The sequence below is a fragment of the Rhipicephalus microplus genome, chromosome 4 (assembly GCF_043290135.1).
Source record: "Rhipicephalus microplus isolate Deutch F79 chromosome 4, USDA_Rmic, whole genome shotgun sequence".
Classification (NCBI taxonomy): Eukaryota; Metazoa; Arthropoda; class Arachnida; order Ixodida; family Ixodidae; genus Rhipicephalus; species Rhipicephalus microplus.
Genome location: NC_134703.1, coordinates 32,930,107 through 32,950,725, shown reverse-complemented (window position 1 = coordinate 32,950,725; position 20,619 = coordinate 32,930,107). Strand labels below are relative to the sequence as shown.

At 44.8% G+C, this 20,619-nt stretch overlaps 1 protein-coding gene across 1 annotated transcript; it reads right to left on the bottom strand.

Moving 5' to 3' along the window:
* Window positions 1-6,652: 6,652 nt before the first annotated feature.
* On the bottom strand, window positions 6,653-20,619 carry LOC142814331 (uncharacterized). The gene is made up of 7 exons (XM_075893011.1): window positions 20,439-20,619; window positions 19,254-19,336; window positions 18,692-18,794; window positions 17,755-17,840; window positions 11,906-12,013; window positions 9,944-9,997; window positions 6,653-7,011 (listed from the first exon to the last, which is right to left on the bottom strand). Exons 2-7 carry the CDS (start codon window positions 19,326-19,328, stop codon window positions 6,733-6,735), a joined length of 705 nt encoding a protein of 234 aa, XP_075749126.1. The 5' UTR covers window positions 19,329-19,336; window positions 20,439-20,619; the 3' UTR covers window positions 6,653-6,732.

Genomic DNA, 20,619 nt, shown 5'->3' with positions numbered 1-20,619 from the left:
CGACTGCCGATCGAAATAAATAAATCACATAGACTCCTCCATGGCAAGAGCCTCATGCTCCGCGAAATCCTTCGAGTGTGCGCGCGCAAAATCTGAGCGTGAGTCAGCTCAGATTGAAAAGCATGAAAAAGTATAAAAAGTGTCGCGCAACACATTGCTGATCAATTTGCGCAACATCAAATACAGGCGAGAAATATTCCACGCGAGCGTCCGCTTTTCCAATCGCCATCTCATTCATACTACTTGCTTCCCAACCTTTAGACACACGTTTCACCCGGTGAAATTATCGTGTCATGCGTGTCTGCACCACGCACGCTTAGTGCAGCTGGTAATACACACAGAGCCCGCGATTGGGTGAAAATAACGCTAGATGTCTGTATGTCAACCACCTCACGCTATACGATTCTTCGTTCAGTAATTATACGAGGTGTTCCAGCTAACTCTATATAGCCAGAGTTTTAAAATGTGCCGACACACTTTGTGACGAAGGAAGGGAAGAAAATAGAGGGAAAAGAAAGGCAAGGAGGTTAACCAGCCTATAGACAGCCGGTTTGCTACCCTGCGCACGGGAGAGGAATGGGGGAGATGAAAGAGAGCAGAGAGGGAAGAGAGAAACAGCACATTCGGCAGCACACGCGCGCACACTTAAAAGGCTACCGAAAGCATGTTTGACGACTATTGTGTGGAGTTAGTCACACTAGTTTTTGTGTGTTCTCCTTAGCTACTTATCTTGGCAAGTGCAATAAGCTTCTAAAGCGAAAACTTCAGGAAGATAATTCCGATTGGAAAACTGTACATCGGTTCGCGAAACAACCCATTTGACAGGTTCCAGCTTTCTATCTATTAGGTATTAGCATCCTTCTGCTTAGTTAGGGTGCCCGCCAATGCCCGTGTACTCAGATTTGGGTGCGCGTTAAAGAACCCCAGGTGGTCGAAATTTCCGGAGCCCTCCACTACGGCATCTCTCATAATCACATAGTGGTTTTGGGACGTTAAACCCCACAAATCAATCAATCAATCAGGGTGCCTGCCAATTGGAAAAGATGCCACTTGACTCGACCGCACAACACGGGCTGGTCGTCATTGGGAATGAATTACACTGCGCACATCCGAGTGCTGTAATTCATACTCATAAACTGGCAAGAAAAAGTGCTGCACCTGACGACTGATTATGCGCAGTGAGCCACTTCAGCACGAAGAAAACGAAGGATGCCCAGAATGCGCATGTATATGATGTCAGCGAGACCAGTTATTGTCGACTAATTTTCTAACAAAATGATATGCGCATGAAAACAAACCTAACGCGCCCGACGATGGCTGTTTCGATACGGCTCAACAGCAGAATGCATGACGAACGCTTGGGGTGTGCGCTAGTAATAAATTTGGTGCACTAACAAACTGCGACATAAATAGTTGGGCTGGCTTGCACGGACTACTGCTCACTTGAGACATATCTAATTAGCGCAAAAAAATAATGGATGACAAGGCAAAAAGAAAAAATTGCCCGCAGCTTCCCTCGGGGGAACACTGAGGAGGATGCGGAGCATATAATTGGTTAACGGGGTGTTAAAGTGCGACTTACTTGGGTCGATGGCTAAATTGGTTAACGTGGTTGTGAAATGGGGTGTTAAATTGCGACTTACTTGGGTCGATGGCTAAATTGGTTAACGTGGTTGTAGGAGGGGGTGTTAAATGAGTGAACACGTACACACGTATGCGAAAGGGCGGCGCTGGTCGAAGGGACGTCGATCATTGTGTTTGTGGATTCGTTGGAATTCATTTCACCGCGACTTTGGACGTCGACGCGCCGTACAAACCAACCGACGAGCGGCAACTGAGCGAGCGAGCGCCGACCTTGAGTATATATACAGCACGACGGCGCATGCACTGTCAGCTGTTGAATGTTCTCGAAGCGCGACGCCACATGCGCGTCCACTGGAGAATCAGGAGAATTGTAGATGTCGAACGCGGTGTGTAGAGGAGGAAGGGTGCACAGATGGTGGAGGAGTGAAGCGCGCGCGGTGTGTAGAGGAGGAAGGGATGCACAGATGGTGGAAGAGTGGGCGACGGCGCGACGGCGCATGCGCGCGCGTCAGCTGTCGAATGTTCGAGAAGCGGTGCGGACGGCGCGGACGGCGCACTACAAGGCGCGAGTATAAGATGCTTCCGCATCTAAAAGGACAGCGCTGCGTCGACTCTTTCCTTTGCATGTCGTGCGTGTGTGTGTTAATTAGATACTCATGTTGGTATGTTAATTAGAACTCATGTTGGTATGCCGTACATTTAGACGAGCTATAAAGCAGGATAAATAAAGATTACTTTCAAGTGGTAGCTCTTCTTCTTCGTTGTCCCATTACCTGTCCAAGAACATCAATTACCGCTTCTATAACTCGTGTGGTCAATAGGAAAATGCTCCCTGATCTTTCAGTGGCTGTTTCGGCGAGTGCTTCCGATTGAATTATGAAGAAAAATGCCTCTTAGATTGTTGTGTCTGAATGTGTTAATAAGCAAATGTTTTTTCTTCGTGGTTATGGTAGGTGCTCATATTGCTGTATAGCTGTCTGTACGTGAATAATAAACATTTGTCCCAATTTAACGTCCCAAAACCACAATATGATTATGAAAGAAGCCGTGTGTAAGAGCTTCGGAAATTTCAACCACCTGTGGTTTATTTAACTAACATGCGCCTAAATATAAGTTACACGGACTTCAAGCGTTTTCGCCTCTATCGGAAATGTGGCCGCCGCATCTCGAATTCGGTCCCGCTACCTGCGGATCAGCAGTCTTTCTTTCTTATGTGATTTTTAAAGGGAAAAGAAGAGAAAAGTGAGCCCCGTAACTGTCTGCATCAGAGTGCGACACCTCAGTAGTAGCTCACAAGGGATGGGGGTAAGGAGAAATAAAAAAGGATAGGATTAAAAGGTATATATAGAGAGAGGAAGGAGAGAGTGAGGTGCAGGGAAAGGGAGTAACGGAAGAGGAGATAGGAAAGATGGACACGGTCACAGGAGTCCGAGGACGGGGCACCACTCGGCGAGAGCTCATGTCGGCGGCAGGAGATGGCGTAGGGGGAGCCCAGTCGGCCAGAGCTGCGCTGTCGTCGGAGATCGCGGGGGCACAACCGGTTGGCACGAAATCCAGAGAGAATGACATCAGCAGTCCAACACCGTAAACACTAAAACACCGTGGCGAGTGTCTATATACGTGAAGATTACTCGCATGCCGAATGAGCCGCAGACGCTGTACACGCGCCGTAACTTCAACCATGCCTCTAAGCACGGCAGTAACTGTGTGCTGTCTTTCGACTTTTCGACTTTGCGAGCGAGAACAGACGGAGGTCAGGCATGGTGAGTGAACGAGACAAAATGCAGATTAAAATAAGCAATGGTGGGCGTATTATTAAGATATTCTTATACTCTGATTGATTGATTGATTGATTGATTGATTGATTGATTGATTGATTGATTGATTGATTGATTGTGTGAGGTTTAACATCTCAAAACTACCGTATGATTATGAGAGACGCCCTGGTGGAGGGCTCCGGAAATTTCGACCACCCGGGGTTCTTTAACGTGCACCCAAATCTTAGCACACGGCCCTACAACATTTCCGCCTCCATCGGAAATGCAGCCGCCGCAGCCGGGATTCGATCCCGCGAACTGCGGGTCAGCAGCCGAGTACCTTGGCTATCCTTATACACTATAAATTGTGCTTGTTACTTGAAACTACTTTTTACATTCTGGTAAGGCATGCGTAAAAGGTCCTTTCAAAAGTGAAAAAGCTCTCTTAACGTGTGTGCTGCACGTGTGCGTCTAATTGCTGTTTCTCTGTTTTTATAGCTTACAAAAAACAACAACAAAAGAAAGACGTCCTGCATTGCGACGCTGTGGGCCATGCTCTTCTGTGCCCTGCCTTTGAGGCCGGTTTTCAGTCCAAACGACGCCACTCGGAAATTCTTGGCTTCAGAAAACTTTGTTCTGCGGCAGGCACACGTGCCGTAAGGATTTTGCTTGGAGGGCTGTCAAGCGTAGCTCTTGTAGCTCAGGTTTCTAAACAAGGCCGTGCAGCATACCAAAGTCCAATTCGCTTGCTTAACGACACATGGCACGTGGCAAGCTTGTCTAGCCAGCATCATTGCTCTTGAGCTTACGGGGTCGGGCATGTAGACTAAAATCACCCGAATTGCTGAGCTTTCGGGCTTTCACGTTACACTGACCGTTGCAAAGAGCTTTAGACGTGCTGTCATTTCAGGCCTATGAGTATAGTAATCTGAGGGTGGGTCGCATAACAAGTAGTGCTGCAATGTTTGTCTGTGTTAGGAGCCCAACACTTATTATACGTAAATTGGAACATGATATGTGACTTTTGGTTCCTTAAAGAAAGCATGAAGCCAAAAAACAATGAAACAAGAATACCGAACTATAAAAATAAACATTATAGCTTAGTCAGGTTTCAAGACTTCTTACCCAACAATGAAAGTATGCAAACATGACTTGTGCATGAGGTACGTGTATCTGTATCTATATAAAATGATCGAAGCAACTACCACAGCGTTTTAACTCAACCGCGAAATCATGACCGAAATTTTCGTAAGAATATACACAGATTTAAAGTCATGTTCCGTGCTTAAGTGAACTCAAGTCAAATGTGTGCTGCCTCTTGCAGGCGCGATAATCGCGTTATCTTTGAATAAAGCAAAAAAAAAAAAGGATTCCACTACGTGACCGCTGCAAGGTCTAAATAGTGTCGCACACAGCTGAGTATCTTAACGATGGATTCCTCACGATGATAAGGCCGACGTAGAGAAGCTGGCATAGAAATTTCATTTACATTTACGGCTGAGTGTGGCCACGTATTTTTCCCAAATGCGCATATAATCATGGCAACGTCCACAGGATATGCAAATAAATAAATAATGAAGACTGTTACTAGAGCGAAGGCTGTTCTTCGGGATTGAGAGCTTCGCTATTCCAACTGCACCTTTGAAACATTCCTCCGCAAAATTTTTTCAAAAATTTATACAACGCCTTCAAAAACAGCGCCAAAGATTCACGTTGAAGAGACCATGAAAAGCTCAGTTGTCAATTCTCTATTTTTTTATTTCAGAGTACAGATGCCAATGTGATTTTACACACAAAGAAGGAAAAAAGTGAAGTTTTCGGGGATAATTTAGGGCATCATTTTGAAATATCAGTCAATATGACTTAATACCTACGAGGAGAGTCATCTTGCACTTGTTCCGTGAATTGTGGTGATAATTACGGAGCCAGAGCTGTCACCAGAATGTCGTTTCTTCGCGCGTTCTGTCGCAGAACGTTACAGGGAAGGCACCGCATGCAGCAGGCCGCTTCACTGAAGTCGCAATTACTTCAATCAGTCGATAATAACAGTACGTTACAGATTGCTGCGGGTGCTATTTTGGCGAGAAAGCTGAAGAGGACCCGCTTCGGACTTCCGTGTGTATAAACTGCGAACGGAGATACGAACTTTCCAGCGCGTTTATTGGGCTAAAATGTTTAAAGCATCTTTTTTCAAATACCCATGAACAAGCATGCGGTGCGCAATCCTTACTCAAAATGTGGTGCCACCGCCGTTCTAACAATAACTGCGAAGGCTATAAGCAGGGTGATGGCTCAACAGAGGCAGGCGGTAAGACACTGCCGGTGGAGCAGTTCGAGATCGTCGAGCGCACAAAAACCACAATCCGAGAGCTGTCTGCCGTGTTACTATTATCGAAACCAGAGAAGCGTAAATTCTCTCAGGAGCACGCCACGCCCCCCTTTATAACAAAAGAATGCCATATAATTTCGCAATCAAGTGAATATAAACAAAATGATTCTTCCAAATGGAGTGCGTTGATATCGCGAATCATACGCTCAGTAATTATAGAGCGAGATGTTGCTCTGTTTGGCTACCTCAACTCCAACAGAGCCAAGAATGGTGCAACGACAGAATACCTACTGCGTCCATGACACAACTATTTTCTCGTTTGCGCTATACAGTAGGCCTACACTAAAAGGTGAGTCGCCTGAAGCTGACAAAACGTGTCGAGTCAACCTGATGGAATTCACATTTGAACACCTGGATCACGTCATGTGATAGATAAATCTGTTGCCTCACGAAAAGGGTTGAATTCTCAGGTTTGATGTAGCGCAAAGCGACACACGGACATGGGAAGGCACGTTGGACACCACACACTTCTCGGCTCATGGACGCCATTCTCGTGCCCGTATTTAATAAGGTTGAGAGCTGGGCTAGTTGGTAACTGATCTTTACAATGTATGGTTGAGCACTTTTCTTACAGGGACAACAGGAAAAATAAAGGCAAGACACTCGTTTCACTCGAACTTAACCATATGGTATAATTATCGTGTCCGCGTTGTGTCGCTTTGCGCTACAACAAAACTTTTCAGGTGAAGTACATTGGAAAGGGGGGCGAGTTGGAACTTATTCATCGTCGCGTAGTGCACAAAAAGACAAAATAAGCGAACAGGGCAAGCGCTCAAGTGAATTGCTAACAAGCCCACATCGCAACCATCACTCACTTTTCAGGGTAAAAAGTAAACGCGCATATACAACACTCGCCTACAGAAACAGGAAACGTGGAACACTCAGGCGCCCCAAGTTTCCTCGTATATGAAGTATAGCGGACTCGTGCGAGGAAGCATTTATGACTCGGTAAATGCCTGGAGCCCCGCAAAGCGAGGGTAGCCGCGTGCCAGGAATGGCCTTTTACTGCGGCGTGCTCTCCCGAATAGCGGGCGAGGCCTCGCCTCCGCTGACGCCGGGCTCTCGCTTGGCGCTTTCGTTGCGGCTCTCGGGCGACCTGTGCGGGGTCTTGGTGTCGGTGGACTCCTCCTCGCCGCCGCCCTCCTTGCCCCCCGCCTGGCCAGGAGTGGGTCCCGGCTCGACTAGAGCCATGCTGCCGGGCACCACGTCGCCGTGCGCGTGTGTTCGAGTGCTAGGACGAACCAGCGAGCTGTAGTGGAACACGCGACGCGTGAAGAAGCCCTGCGCACAGCGAAACGTTGCGAATGGACGATGTGCGTCCTAAAATAGGCAGGATTTCGTCAGCAGCACATCATTGCGTTTTGTGCGTCTGATCACGTCCTCCTCCTGTTCGTTCATCAGTAGCGCATTCTGTCCTCTTACAGCCCACTTCTGAAGGATCAACTGTCGCGAACGAGATAGCGCCGCGTTCATTGCAGAAATCCCTTCTCATTGGCTTTCACTGCTCCGTACATATCACAGTATCGTGAGCTTGCAGTTGTGAACTGTACTTTCACGGTTCCCATGCCATTAAGAGGCCAGCTTTTGTGCGGTACCGTACGTAGTTTGGTTCAGAAATCGAATATTCTTCAAGCATTCATAATACCCAAAAATCGGGACTTAAGGACAGTCCTCTCTTTAGTACAGCAAAAGCTCGAACGCGAAGGGCTAATGGCACGCGCGCACACCCTGTTTCCGATGGATCGCAAGAGAAGGTGTACCTTTATTATTATTATTATTATTATTATTATTATTATTATTATTATTATTATTATTATTCCAAGATTCTCATCTTGTTTTCTATTTCTCCCGTTTTGCGTCGATCTGTTTCTGTCTGTGCGTATTCGCTCGTTTTGTTTGATTTCTGTAATTGAGCACAGTCTGTATTGTACTCTTTATGTTCATTGTTTTATTTTTGCGTGTGCCTCCATGAAGACCTTATGGTTTTTGCTAGGCACGTCAAATGATTAATTTGAATCGGTGAGTTTGAGCGAGCAACATTGATTGATTGATTGATTGATTGATTGATTGATTGATTGATTGATTGATTGATTGATTGATTGATTGATTCATTCATTGATTGATTGATTGTCATTGTTATTATTCAGAAATAGCGTGTCGTTCGCAAATGGAAGTGCCCTGCGATTTCAAAAGGCTGCCCAGTCACGGTGATAGAATAACAATGCCGGAAGGAGAGACACGCAACGTAACTTGTTTTTGTCTTTTTGGGCACGTCCCAATCCCGGCCGAGCAGTTTGTATCTCGGCGCACCTGCGTCGTGTGCGCACTTTCTCACGAAGCAATGGCGCGCAAACACGCAAGCTGCAGCTTCCACTGCGATGTATATACTTCCGGGGCTTGGGGAAAATACGACAGACACGAGTATTCAAAATTTGGTGTCTCTTGTTTGTAAAAAAAAAGACGTAAGGCTTATTCCATCTAACAGTCGCTTTACATTGCTGCCAGCACTCAGCGCATAAAAATGGTGTTCGGCAATCAATAAGCGCGTGACTAAACCGTCGAAATTCAAAGCAACTTTTATAAGGTTTAACGCTTACGACTGCGTCGTTTTCACGCAAATTTCGCGACAGGTCTTCGGTCAGCATAGTTCACTAATGTGGTAAAAGTAAAGCGCAATATACTGGACAAAAAGAAATGAGATAGACGGGACAAATCGCTTCACCCCATCTGTTTCAACTTTTCGCCCACTCGGTTGCGCATTATTGCTACCAAGTATGCATCACCACCTGGCCCAAACTTCTACTCTTCTAAGGTTCATTGGAGTGCTCCGCTCTAATGAGACAACTACAAAACCACTGCCATACCTATACCAGGCCACAGAAGCGAGCTAATATTCAGAGATATATATTAAATGGGTGCGCAAAGCAAGAAACCAGTGATGCGACTTGGAAGAACTGTAGACTTGCTAGATAAATGTCAGTAGTGAAATCGATTTGAGAAGCAGAAAGTAATTTTCGCCCACTCGTCAGGCTTTTAAAAAAAGAAAACTTTTGTCATAAGACGGTGGTCAAATGGTCTCGGCATCTGCCCCCTGTGTTGGTGTTGTATGGCTCTTACGCACCAACTGCTGTTCAGGTACACTTTTTCCTGGGCGCCATCATGCATGCACTGGAAGAACAAAATTTATTTCCTCCGACATTGCAGTGCACATTTATGCCACGTCCCTTGCAATTTCCTAAATATATTTAGGATGAACAAAAGTTTTCAAACAAGGGTTCAATAGCCAAAACATGCATTGTACTATATTAAGTAATATTTTGTACAATTAAGCATCTTGTACTTCAAGCTACCATATCAGAAGGCATATCGCAGAACCCCGATTATACGAGCTAATAGCGTTATAGAGCATTGACACCATGGGGACAATAAAAGCTAATTTTACGCTAACAGACTCGTGAGTCAGCTCACTGAAACTCAGATCGGGCCATGAGTCTGAGTGAGTCCGGCTGAGAAATATGTTGGTAAGTTTAGGTCAGTAGTGAGTCCAGAAAAGGAAAAGTTTGGCGAGTCTGAGCCCGTGTGAGTCCAGTTGAAGAAACTTTTGGCGAGCCTCAGCAAGCAAAATATATTTGGTAAGTTTGAGCGAGCAACATGATTCCACTTTCTTGTATCACCACGATGTACAGAAGAAATATTTTAACCAACAAAGTTTTACGAATGAGCTTTATCAGAACTGAGGCACCACCGAATTAGCGCGCTCCATATCGAGTATTACGTTCTAGTTGTACCTTGCATACCTGGCAGTTTCTCTATTAAGTGCCGCAGTGCAACAACAGCTTTCAAATAAATGTAATGCAGGAAACTTAGACAGCCTTCAAGCTGTTTGAGGTGGGTTCTGAAGTCTTGACACTGACATAAGATGGATAGTTTCTGAAGCTACCTAATCTTCAAGGCTTTCTGCACTGCCTAATATAACGACAGCAACCTTCTGTACCTAACTTTAATTTTATAAAGAAGCTTTATTGTTCGTTTTGGTTGGTGCGGTGTATGAAGAGAACACATAGCCTTGGCAGTGATATGCAACTGTTTATTGTGCACAAAGTGTTCAAGCTTGTCCACCGATTTAATTATCTATTGCTTTTTTTTTAGGGGAAGTAATGATATAACGATGTCATCAAGGTACGGATGGTAAAAAATGGCACTTCTGCTTTACCTGAACGAGGAGCATGAGAGCCAGGCCGGACAAGAAGGACATGATGAGGGTGAACTGCAGAGCGTTAAATGGTCAGTGAACATCCGCAAAGCTCACTAACGAAATATAAGATCATCTACAATGCTGAATGAAACATCTCTTAGTACTATACTCTGTAGCGGAACACGTCAAGATTTCTTCAAAGCAAGGCCACAAGGCTAAGCTCGAATTTCAGATAAACGTTAAAAAAAGGAGGGGAGGGGGGAGTGAAAAATAATATGGGACACCTAGGGCATTCTTATGACGTGTCAATGCTGGAGCATTAAAATAAGGTACCTAAAGTGCGCTGCAGCTCTTACATTTCTTAGCTAAAAGCCAAGAAATGTTTGTGGAGTGAATGCGGATAGTTGTAGCGCCATCTCATGAATAACCCTGGAGGCAACGCTTCACCACGTGCACAGCCATACGTCCCTGCCGCCAGTTTCGGTGATGTAGGTATTCAACGGTGGCGCAGTGATAAATGCGCTCGGCTGCAAAGTGGATGCAGTCACGTTCGACAACATTATGCTGTACACTCAAGGTGGGGCAAAGCTATGAATATTAACGGTGGCCACATCTTTTTTTTTTTTTTTTGTGTGTGTGTGTGTGTGTGTGTGTGTGTGTGTGTGTGTGTGTGTGTGTGTGTGTGTGTGTGTGTGTGTGTGTGTGTGTGTGTGTGTGTGTGTGTGTGTGTGTGTGTGTGTGTGTGTGTGTGTGTGTGTGTGTGTGTGTGTGTGTGTGTGTGTGTGTGTGTGTGTGTGTGTGTGTGTGTGTGTGTGTGTGTGTGTGTGTGTGTGTGTGTGTGTGTGTGTGTGTGTGTGTGTGTGTGTGTGTGTGTGTGTGTGTGTGTGTGTGTGTGTGTGTGTGTGTGTGTGTGTGTGTGTGTGTGTGTGTGTGTGTGTGTGTGTGTGTGTGTGTGTGTGTGTGTGTGTGTGTGTGTGTGTGTGTGTGTGTGTGTGTGTGTGTGTGTGTGTGTGTGTGTGTGTGTGTGTGTGTGTGTGTGTGTGTGTGTGTGTGTGTGTGTGTGTGTGTGTGTGTGTGTGTGTGTGTGTGTGTGTGTGTGTGTGTGTGTGTGTGTGTGTGAAGACGAAGCGATTTGTGTGCTGTTTTTCTGCACCACATCACAGCAGGTTCGTAAAAAAAAGGTAGTGATGCTCTCGCGCCATAAGAAAAAAAAATGTACAACACACCCAAAACTATCACGAGTAATGTTTTAAAGAATTGAATTGAACGTCAGAAAATATATTCAGCAAGTTAACCACACCTCTAAAATAACTTACTAAACACATTTACCCTTGATAGGCACATACTTCCGGGATAGGTTTTTTGTAGAAAAACACTAAAGGGATATTGACTACTGAGGATGTGCTTTTCACTTTCATAATGCGAACGTCAGTGTAGCAAAGCGCCTGATTGCTGCTTGCGAGTGCATTAACGACTATGAGGCGCAACCACAATTACAACCACGGTCTCCTTAATTGCGTACAAAGCGTGATGGTGCATGTGGCCGAGTTCCACGCTGTTACTCTCAGTGTGAAGCTTCACTAATGGCCGTTGTCCAGGGCATGGGTGACTATAAAGACTTATAGCAATAAATATTCGTCCAGAACCATATCATCGCAACGCAACGTTATACCGATGGCTCACGTAAAGCAAACCTTAAGCTTTTTGTTTGTTTAAGCAAGTACGTAGAACACAGTGCAATGTATAAAATACTGGGGCTACAAACGTGGACGCTAAATAAAAATCAATATAACTTATCTGTCGTGTCAATATATATAACTTATCTGTCGTGTCTATCTCGGCACGCCCAATTTTTTTCATTACGAATACCTACCAAGAATCTCGGCTCTTTGTTATTTTAAACGACGTGTAGAAACTTTATGTGTCGGCCTCTTGTGTTATACCGTGATAGCGTGAGTGCATGCGGATATGCGTACTCACGTTTTCGCTGGTGCCTTTCCATAATCCGACGCCCACAATGGTGAGGACTTCGAGGAAGATGCGAAATGAGTTCCACCATATGAAGGTCAGCATGCCCAGCCTGCAGTTCTGCGCGGCAGAAAGGAAACGCTGATAAGAAAGATTACGACTAAGCTTGAAAAAGGCGTTGAAACTAAATATGGTGCGACCGCCTACAGTGACCTCCCTTACGCAAGGAATGTGGCTCACTTGATATAACAAGTTGTATGTTATAACTACTAGAATACAAGAAGAAAAAAATTGTGTAAAACGAGATTTGGGTGTTGCAAAAAACGCACAGAATTCGTTGTGCACCCACCTGAGATGACTGGAAAGCGAAAGTTATCATTTTTTTTTTCAGTTGATTACATTGATCCTCCCCCGCTCCTCTCCAAAAGCTTTCTGTGTCTAATGTGGTTTCGCGTTGCCTGCAGGACAATAGTTATAGCGCGAAAACAGAACGACGATACAGAGATCCGAGTCATCATCCCAGTTTTTTTAGGGGCGAAACACCTTACGCTATGGCTCAGTCCCTCCTCCGCAGTAGCCACCCCTTACTTCTCCCGATGTTTACTAGATGGCGCTGTGCTGTTGCAGTACGTATACCGACCCGACAGGCAAAATGGTCATGGATATGTGTGAAAGGTTTGATTTGATCATTTGCAGCAGTACCGAGAAGTGTGAAGGGCAAATAACATGGGAGGTAGGAAGGCTTCAGTCGACGATAGATTATGCACTGATGTCACATAGGATGTATGATAAGCTCAGGGAAATGCACATAGATGAAGGTGGCTCCAGAAGTCTGGGTAGCGATCACAAACGTATCAAGCTAAGTTTTGGAAGAGCAGTGAAAGTGGGAAGGAGACAAGATGAGCAACTACAGGAAAATTTTTATCCAGAAAGGCAAATTGAAATAGCCACTAAACAAATTGAGAAAGTGATCACGGAGGATAATAAGACAGTGTGGACATACACGAATCTAATTAGACTCTTTGAGATAGAGCTTGCTGAGACGCGTGACAAGTCGCCCCGGAAAAGAAGACACAAACCCAAAAGTTGGTGGGATGAGGAAGTTAAGAGAGCCATAGCAAAACGTCAGGAAGCCTCTAGGGAACACAGACATGCTAAGCAGCGGGGTGAACCGACAGATGATGTGGAAAGAAAATGGGCAACCTTTCTAAGCTGTAGAAGGGATGCATCCCTTCTGATCAATGAAAAGATTAGAAGGAAGGGAGCTCAGTGGCTGGCAGAAGTACATAAAAAAGATAGAAAGGCAGCTGCGAAATTTTGGAACCATCTAAACTCCCTAAGAGATAAGACGAGCCTAGAGCAGAACTTTATAACTACAGCCCAAGGTGCTAGGCTAGAAGGGGACGAAGCTATTGAATATATAAGAACAAGGGTGACAGAAAAATTTCAACAAAGAAGTACTTTATGCACCACAATAGACAAATACGAATCAAGTGGTGCAATGGCTCCATTTTCACAACAAGAGTGGGAAAGGGCTGAGAAAAGGGTTCCTAGTAGTACATCAACAGGCCCAGATGGCATTCCAATTAGGCTGATAAAAACATTAGGTCCGAAGTCTAAGCAGGCTTTGAGAGAGGCAGTGAGTACAATAATAATCGATGGTGAAGTTCCCGATGGATGGAAACTTAGCAGGATGAGCATGATCTATAAAGGAAAGGGGGACAAAGCTGACATAAACAACTACCGTCCTATAACAGTGACATCAGTGGTCTACAGGCTGGCGATGCAGATTATAAAGGAAAGACTGCAGGCGTGGATAGAGGATGAGGGGGTGCTGGGGGAACTGCAGAATGGGTTTCGGAAACACAGGAGGTTGGAAGACAATCTGTTCTCACTGACGCAGTGCATCGAAATAGCAGAAAAAGAACACAGGCCCCTGTGGCTAGCATTTTTGGATATCAAGGGAGCGTACGATAGCGTGGTTCAAGAGGAATTGTGGGGAATACTGGACACACTAGGCGTGGAACATGTAGTCACTAATCTTTTAAAGGGTGTCTATAAAGGTAACAAGGTAGTTATAAAGTGGGAAAAACAGGTATCCAAGCCTGCAGAGGTAAAACGGGGGCTTAGGCAGGGGTGCCCCCTGTCACCCTTATTATTCATGATGTACCTACAAGGATTAGAGGCAAAATTAGAGGGAAATGGACTTGGCTTCAACCTCTCTTTAGTCAAACAAGGAAAACTTATTGATCAGGCACTACCGGCATTAATGTACGCAGATGATATAGTGCTAATGGCCAACAACAAGGAAGATTTGCAGAGATTGATGGACATCTGCGGTAATGAGGGAGATAGGTTAGATTTTAGATTCAGTAGGGAAAAATCAGCAGTCATGATTTTCAATGACAACGAAGGTAGTGAGCTTAGAATACAGGAGGTCACGCTAGAGATGACAGATAAATACAAATATCTGGGCGTATGGATAAGCAATGGGACCGAGTATCTGAGGGAACACGAAATATACGTGACGACTAAAGGTAACAGGAATGCAGCAGTCATGAAAAATAGGGCACTGTGGAATTACAATAGGTATGATGTTGTGAGAGGAATATGGAAAGGGGTCATGGTTCCTGGGCTGACGTTCAGCAATGCGGTCTTGTGCATGAGATCACAAGTTCAAGCAAGATTAGAAATTAAGCAACGTGGAATAGGTAGGCTTGCTTTAGGAGCTCACGGGAATACACCAAATCAGGGAGTACAAGGTGATATGGGATGGACATCATTTGAGGGCAGGGAGGCTAGCAGCAAGATAAAATTTGAGAAGCGATTGAGAGAAATGGGGGAAGAGCGTTGGGCTAGGAAGGTTTTCAGCTACTTGTACATGAAGAATGTCGATACAAAATGGAGGAAGCGAACCAGGAAGTTGACTGGTAAATACTTAGAAAACAGCAGGTGGCCAAACCAAAAAGAACTATCGGTTAAGAAAAAAGTGAAGGAAACGGAGACTGACATGTGGAGAATGGGCATGATTAAGAAGTCCGCACTAAAGATCTATCGAACTTTTAAGCAGGAAATTGCCAAGGAAAGGATCTATGATAATACTCGGGATAGTTCTCTACTGTTTGAGGCCAGGACGGGAGTACTGCGAACCAAGACATATCGGGCCAAATACGAAGGGGTCGACACAATATGCAGTGCGTGTGGAGAGGAAGAAGAAACTGCCGAACACTTGATAATGTTCTGTAAAGGGCTTCACCCTATAGTTCAGGATGATGGCGCAGAGTTTTTCAAAGCACTGGGATTTAGGGACAGCGAGGGCAAAATAGACTTTAAGCGGGTAGACTTAACTAGAAGGAGGTTATCTGATTGGTGGCTAAAGTCAAGGCACGAGTGAAAATTAAACCCTTCACTGCGAAGTACGAATCCTCAACTTCATTATTTAAAGGGAAAAAAAAGATAAATGTAATGGTTAGTTCACTAAGTATTACGGCTAGGTGGCGTTAGCCGCCGCCCGATCTAAAGGGTACAGCCACATCCATCCATCCATCCATCCATCCAACGTGAAGTGATGATTAGATGGCGTGGACGCGTGTTAAGTGTGGTTTAGTTTGATATGAGTTTGATAGGATGAAGGACAGACAGACAGACGGACGGACGGACGGATGGATGGGAGGGTGGCCGAGCTGAGAGCCCACGAAGCTTTGCCCCACTCATCATCATTCACTCCATGGATACCCTGTGAATTTTTTGCACTGCCTCTGTGATCGGTCCACCATTGATGGTACAAGGCTCTTCTGTATTCATCGCCTCACCGTTCCTTCTCTCACATGACTCGCGTTAAAAAGACTCCTGAGCGCTACAATTTTTGATGGAATGCTTAGGAAAGGCCAGTCGAACACAGCTGGAACAATGTTGTTTTCGGCCCAAAAGACAGTGCATAAAACACGAAAAGGTATCACACAGGTTTCATTCGCCCCAGTTAACTATCCTGCCACAGTACTTTAACTTGGGCACTTCAACGTTCTCACAAGTTTGTGGTGTCTTTTCAGGGCGCTCTCACAGAAAAGGTGTATAGGGGACAGGCGACGATGCATTACTTTTCAGCGGAATGTGTTACATGCCTTACATCTTATTGGGAACCTTTTGAGCAGCCGCGAAAATTTAAATGACAAAACCACCTGAAACAAATTGCGGTAAAACTGATAGCTGGCCGAGTTGGTATGTATTCATATTTAAATTTTAATAGCTCCGCGCACAGACGACAAAATCAACGAAGATAGAGACGCAAGCACGCGTGTGTCTATCTTTTTTGTCACTGTCTTCAGTGTGCGCTAAAAAAAGTGTCAAAACCCACGAAACAAAACTGTAGTCTCATTCGACACCTTTTATTAGTTTGTGATGGTGGCATTGAAAGCAAGGGGACTTATCAGGAATATTACAGCGAGCATTTCATCTTAAACCTTGACATCACTAAAAAACAAAGTAACAAAGCGTATATGTGCCAACCATGTCAGCTTGAATTCTTCAAATATTGTGTTGATTAGCAGAATATACCAGCGCCTGTTGAGTACTATTGGTCTCATGTTGAGTGAATTTGTAGCGTAAAAGCCGGTATTGAGCACACACGTCTCCACAAGATGTACGTTGCTTGGGTGGCAGATGGAGAGATTGCTGTGTGGCTGTGTAACTCCTTTTACATAGTTGTAGCACAAATGAATGGTCACGTTACTTGCTATTATATTTCCTTCCGTCATTGAATTAACCTTTATCTGCTCATAGCTTTTTTTAAACCAAGTGTATCTAGCCACGCATATATACGTTTGTTGTTTAAATAAATCCCGAGTTGATAGTTTGCGCCATGCTTGTGTTCCTTCCTCCCGTGATACCGTTATTCTTGCACGTCACTGATATTTGAGTTGCAATGGCTTCCTCAACTATTAGCTAAACTGTCCAACAACAAGTTGTGGTAAAAAAATTCCGCCATATCCACGAAGTGAATGATGATGAGTGGGCGAAGCTCTGGAGGTAAACCTGGTAAACCATGAATCCTCTGTACATTTTGCCCACTCGATTTTATTACATCACTCCCCCTAGCGTACGTCGCCGCACTAAATCGAACGATTGCCTTCAACCAATGACACGCGCCATATGTGACATGATTCCTATTTTATAAGATCTCGCGTCTTTCATCAACTACAAGTACCGCTTTCTAGTTTATAACATCTTGCATCTTTTCATCATCAGCTACAAGTACCACCATCTAGTAAACACTACAAGAACTAAACGAGAGGTGGCTACATACAGGAGACAGTACCGTCATCTAGGGAACACTGCAAGAACTAAACTAGAGGTGGCTACATACAGGGGACGGTACCGCCATCTAGTGAACACTGCAAGAACTAAACTAGAGGTGGCTACATACAGGCTACAGGGGACGCACAGCCCACGCCCTAAGGAGCTTCGCCCCTAAAAGAAGCCCATCACCACGTATGGAATTTCGCAGCTTTACCCATACCGGTGTAAGTTGCATCTGCTTGAGCCTTCAGTTGACTTTTGCCCGAGTGGCGACTCTCTTCGCAGTTTTCCCGTGTCAACATCCTATACGAAGAGGTCTCGTATGTCTTAGCTATAGCGTGAAAGAATTGATTTCTCGTGCTCTTTCTATGCGGTATAGCGTATTAAAAAGACCAAGCAAGCGCAAAACAAAAGTCCTTTGGAGATAAGCGGTCATTCCCACGTCGCAAGAAACTGAGTGGTTTATACTGCATGGTTCACTTCGCTGCATGGTTGAGAAAATATAAGGCAACTGTTTTGAAGTTTAAGCTGCAACCTACAGCGTAACAACATAGTATTCCACTCACATCTTCGATGCCGATGATGAGAAACAAGTCGGCGAATATCGTTATGTAATAAAGAACAAAGCGCGATCCTCCTGCGATGTGAAGCTCTGAAACGAAAATCGTTGAAATGGTTGAGAGGAGGCAAATAGCTATAGGAACATGGTGCTACGGGAGCATGACTATCAATATTTGTAGCGCGTCGCCACAGTTCTCTGATGGTTTATCGATGTACGCAGATTTTTTATTTATTTATTTATTTATTTATTTATTTATTTATTTATTTATTTATTTATTTATTTATTTATTTATTTATTTACAGGTACAATGTTAGTGGCATGTTGATCACAATTTTATATGTCGTCGTTGTACGGCAGCGAAAAATGTGGGATGACACCGACTGTTACATTAGTTGAACCCACGACACTCTATTGACCCCTTCCCGGTGGCCCCGCCGTGGTGGTCTATAGTGGCTAAGGTACTTGGCCGCTGACCCGCAGGTCACGGGGATCGAATCCCAGCTGCGGCCGCTGCATTTCCGATGGAGGCGGAAATGTTCTAGGCCCGTGTGCTCAGATTTGGGTGCACGTTAAAAAACCCCAGGTGGTCGAAATTCACGTAGCCCTCCACTACGGCGTCTCTCATAATCATATGGTGGTTTTGGGACGTTAAACCTCACATGTCAATCAAATCAACTCATTCCCCGGTAAAGAGGCAGTTCAAGCCCGTTCAAGTTCTGTGAGCGCTCTACCGCGGCTTGTGTGAATTCGCAAGTTGTGTACACGCGCGCTACATTACATGCCCGATATCAAACACGTACCACTTTGTTTGTTTTTATTGTTACCCAGGAACCCACCCGAATTCCAAAACGTCATTTTGGCTCTTTCAGCTCTTTTATTTATATTTTATTTTTTTTACATCTTGGCTAGTGTTCTTTCGACTAGGAGTATCATGTTCGTACCCGTGACGGTCGACTCGATGCCGTTCAACTTGAGCGTGACGATGGCGTCATCAGCGCTCATGGCCGCGTAGAGCACCGCAACAAGGTGAATACTGTTCATCGCCTGCGGAAGTGCACAACCGTAAGGGCTCGCCACAGCAATGAGACAGCTAGAAGCTAGTGACTCTGGGTGGCTGTGGCGTCACAAACTTTTGTGCTTTTACGATTGCTGCACGCATTTCTCCTTGCGGAAATTGGACTCGTTGCTATGACTAATGCTCAGCTTGGCCAGTGGCAAGAATATTGTTGGTACGGCATTGAAACTGAATTAAAACTGCGTGGGGGGGGGGGGCGGAGCACAAGTAGAATCAGGACGGGGGGTTCACTCATCCTGCTTTTATCTACCTGTGTCCCTTCTGAGACACTATTGTATTTCAGTTTCACTATTTCTTTATGTTGTCTTTTATTTCCTTCAAATAGCGTATTTAGGAGTGTGAACATTTTACGTGACTGAAGCCTGTTTGGTCATGCCTATAAGCATATAAGAGAGTGTCAGTTTGGAAATTGTTTTTGTGGCACTCACAAAACAGACGCTGGCCATCGTTTGGATGCTGGGCCGGTCTCTGAAGAGCAGGAACTGATAGCAGCTACCGACCATGACGAAGCCTTGAGAGAGAAAAAAGCAAAAGCGTGATGTCAAAGCATGACATCGTGTGCCATAATTGGGAAGACATCCGTTTTCTGACCTCATTTGACCTATAATTACAGGTGATAAATTTCGTGATGTAATATTAGCATTACGCATAAAATTAGCACAAAATACGAGGCAATCAGTATGCTCACATTGTGTGTCGGAAGAACTTTCTACAAGCACAAGCACTCGCTCGCCCGTATAACTGAGGCGTTAACGCTGCCACCAACAGCGGCGGATTGAGCTTCTTGAACGCTGAGCGTTTAAAGTTCTAAAACATCCCACTGGATATTCATGATGCCCCAGTTAACTCTGAAGATACCTCAAAATCTTGCTGACGCACTTGATGACGACGTGACCGAATGCATGTTTCGGACTTTGCGTGGAGTAATTAACATTATTCATGTGTTCCCCTTAACTAAGAAATATTATTCAACTATTCATGAAGCAATTAGGTCGGGCAAAAAAACACCAGTGGATAAATTGTACATCGCTTTGAAAACGTTTCGTTTCACAGTTTCCAACTTTCTATCTCTTAAGTAATGATGTTTTCCTACTAACTACAGATGCCCGCGAAACATTAAAATGTATGACGTGGCATGCCCACTTGTGCAATTGATTACTTCTTATTCAGAACTTCCACAAGCAGGCCTCGCCGCGGGGGTCTAGTAGCTAAGGTACTCGGCTGCTGACCCGCAGTATGGCGAATTTAATCCCGGCTGTGGCAGCTGCATCTCCAATGGAGGCGAAAATGCTGTAGGCCCATGTGCTTAGGTGCACGTTAAATAACCCCAGGTGGTCGAAATTTCCGTAGCCCTCCACTACGGCGTCTCTCATAATCATATAATAGTTTGGGGACGTTAAACCCCACATATCAACTTCCACAAACAGAAAGCGGTCAGTATAGTGTACCGTTTGCTGCACAGAACGCGCAAATGACACACTGTCAAAACAGGCCTGTAGTGATTAAGTAAATAATACTGAGACGCGTCAACGTAACCTCATTTACGTAGTCCCAGAGTTGCATAAATAATAGATTTCGCGACTTCAGAGCAATAATCAGACAGTCCCGCTCACCTTGCTCGATCCTCTTCTTCTACAAAATGAAGATGCCTACGTTTCAATTTTCTTCCTCCTTTAACGCACTCATGATCAGTGGCTGCTGATGAGAGTTCGCAAAGAGTTGAGAAGGGGAAAATACCAGCTAACACTTTTATTTCATTGCACTAACTAATTTCTTGATCAAGGCGCCGTCTGA

What these genes read in the sequence shown, in the direction of transcription:
- LOC142814331 (XM_075893011.1), bottom strand. Translation starts at nt 19,328, where the DNA reads ATGGTCGGTAGCTGCTATCAGTTCCTGCTCTTCAGAGACCGGCCCAGC. An exon ending in CATCGAGTCGACCGTCACGG is followed by an intron (nt 17,841 to 18,691) that starts GTACGAACATGA and finishes TTTTCGTTTCAG; the next exon opens with AGCTTCACATCGCAGGAGGA. An exon ending in TCATCATCGGCATCGAAGAT is followed by an intron (nt 12,014 to 17,754) that starts GTGAGTGGAATA and finishes TCTGCCGCGCAG; the next exon opens with AACTGCAGGCTGGGCATGCT.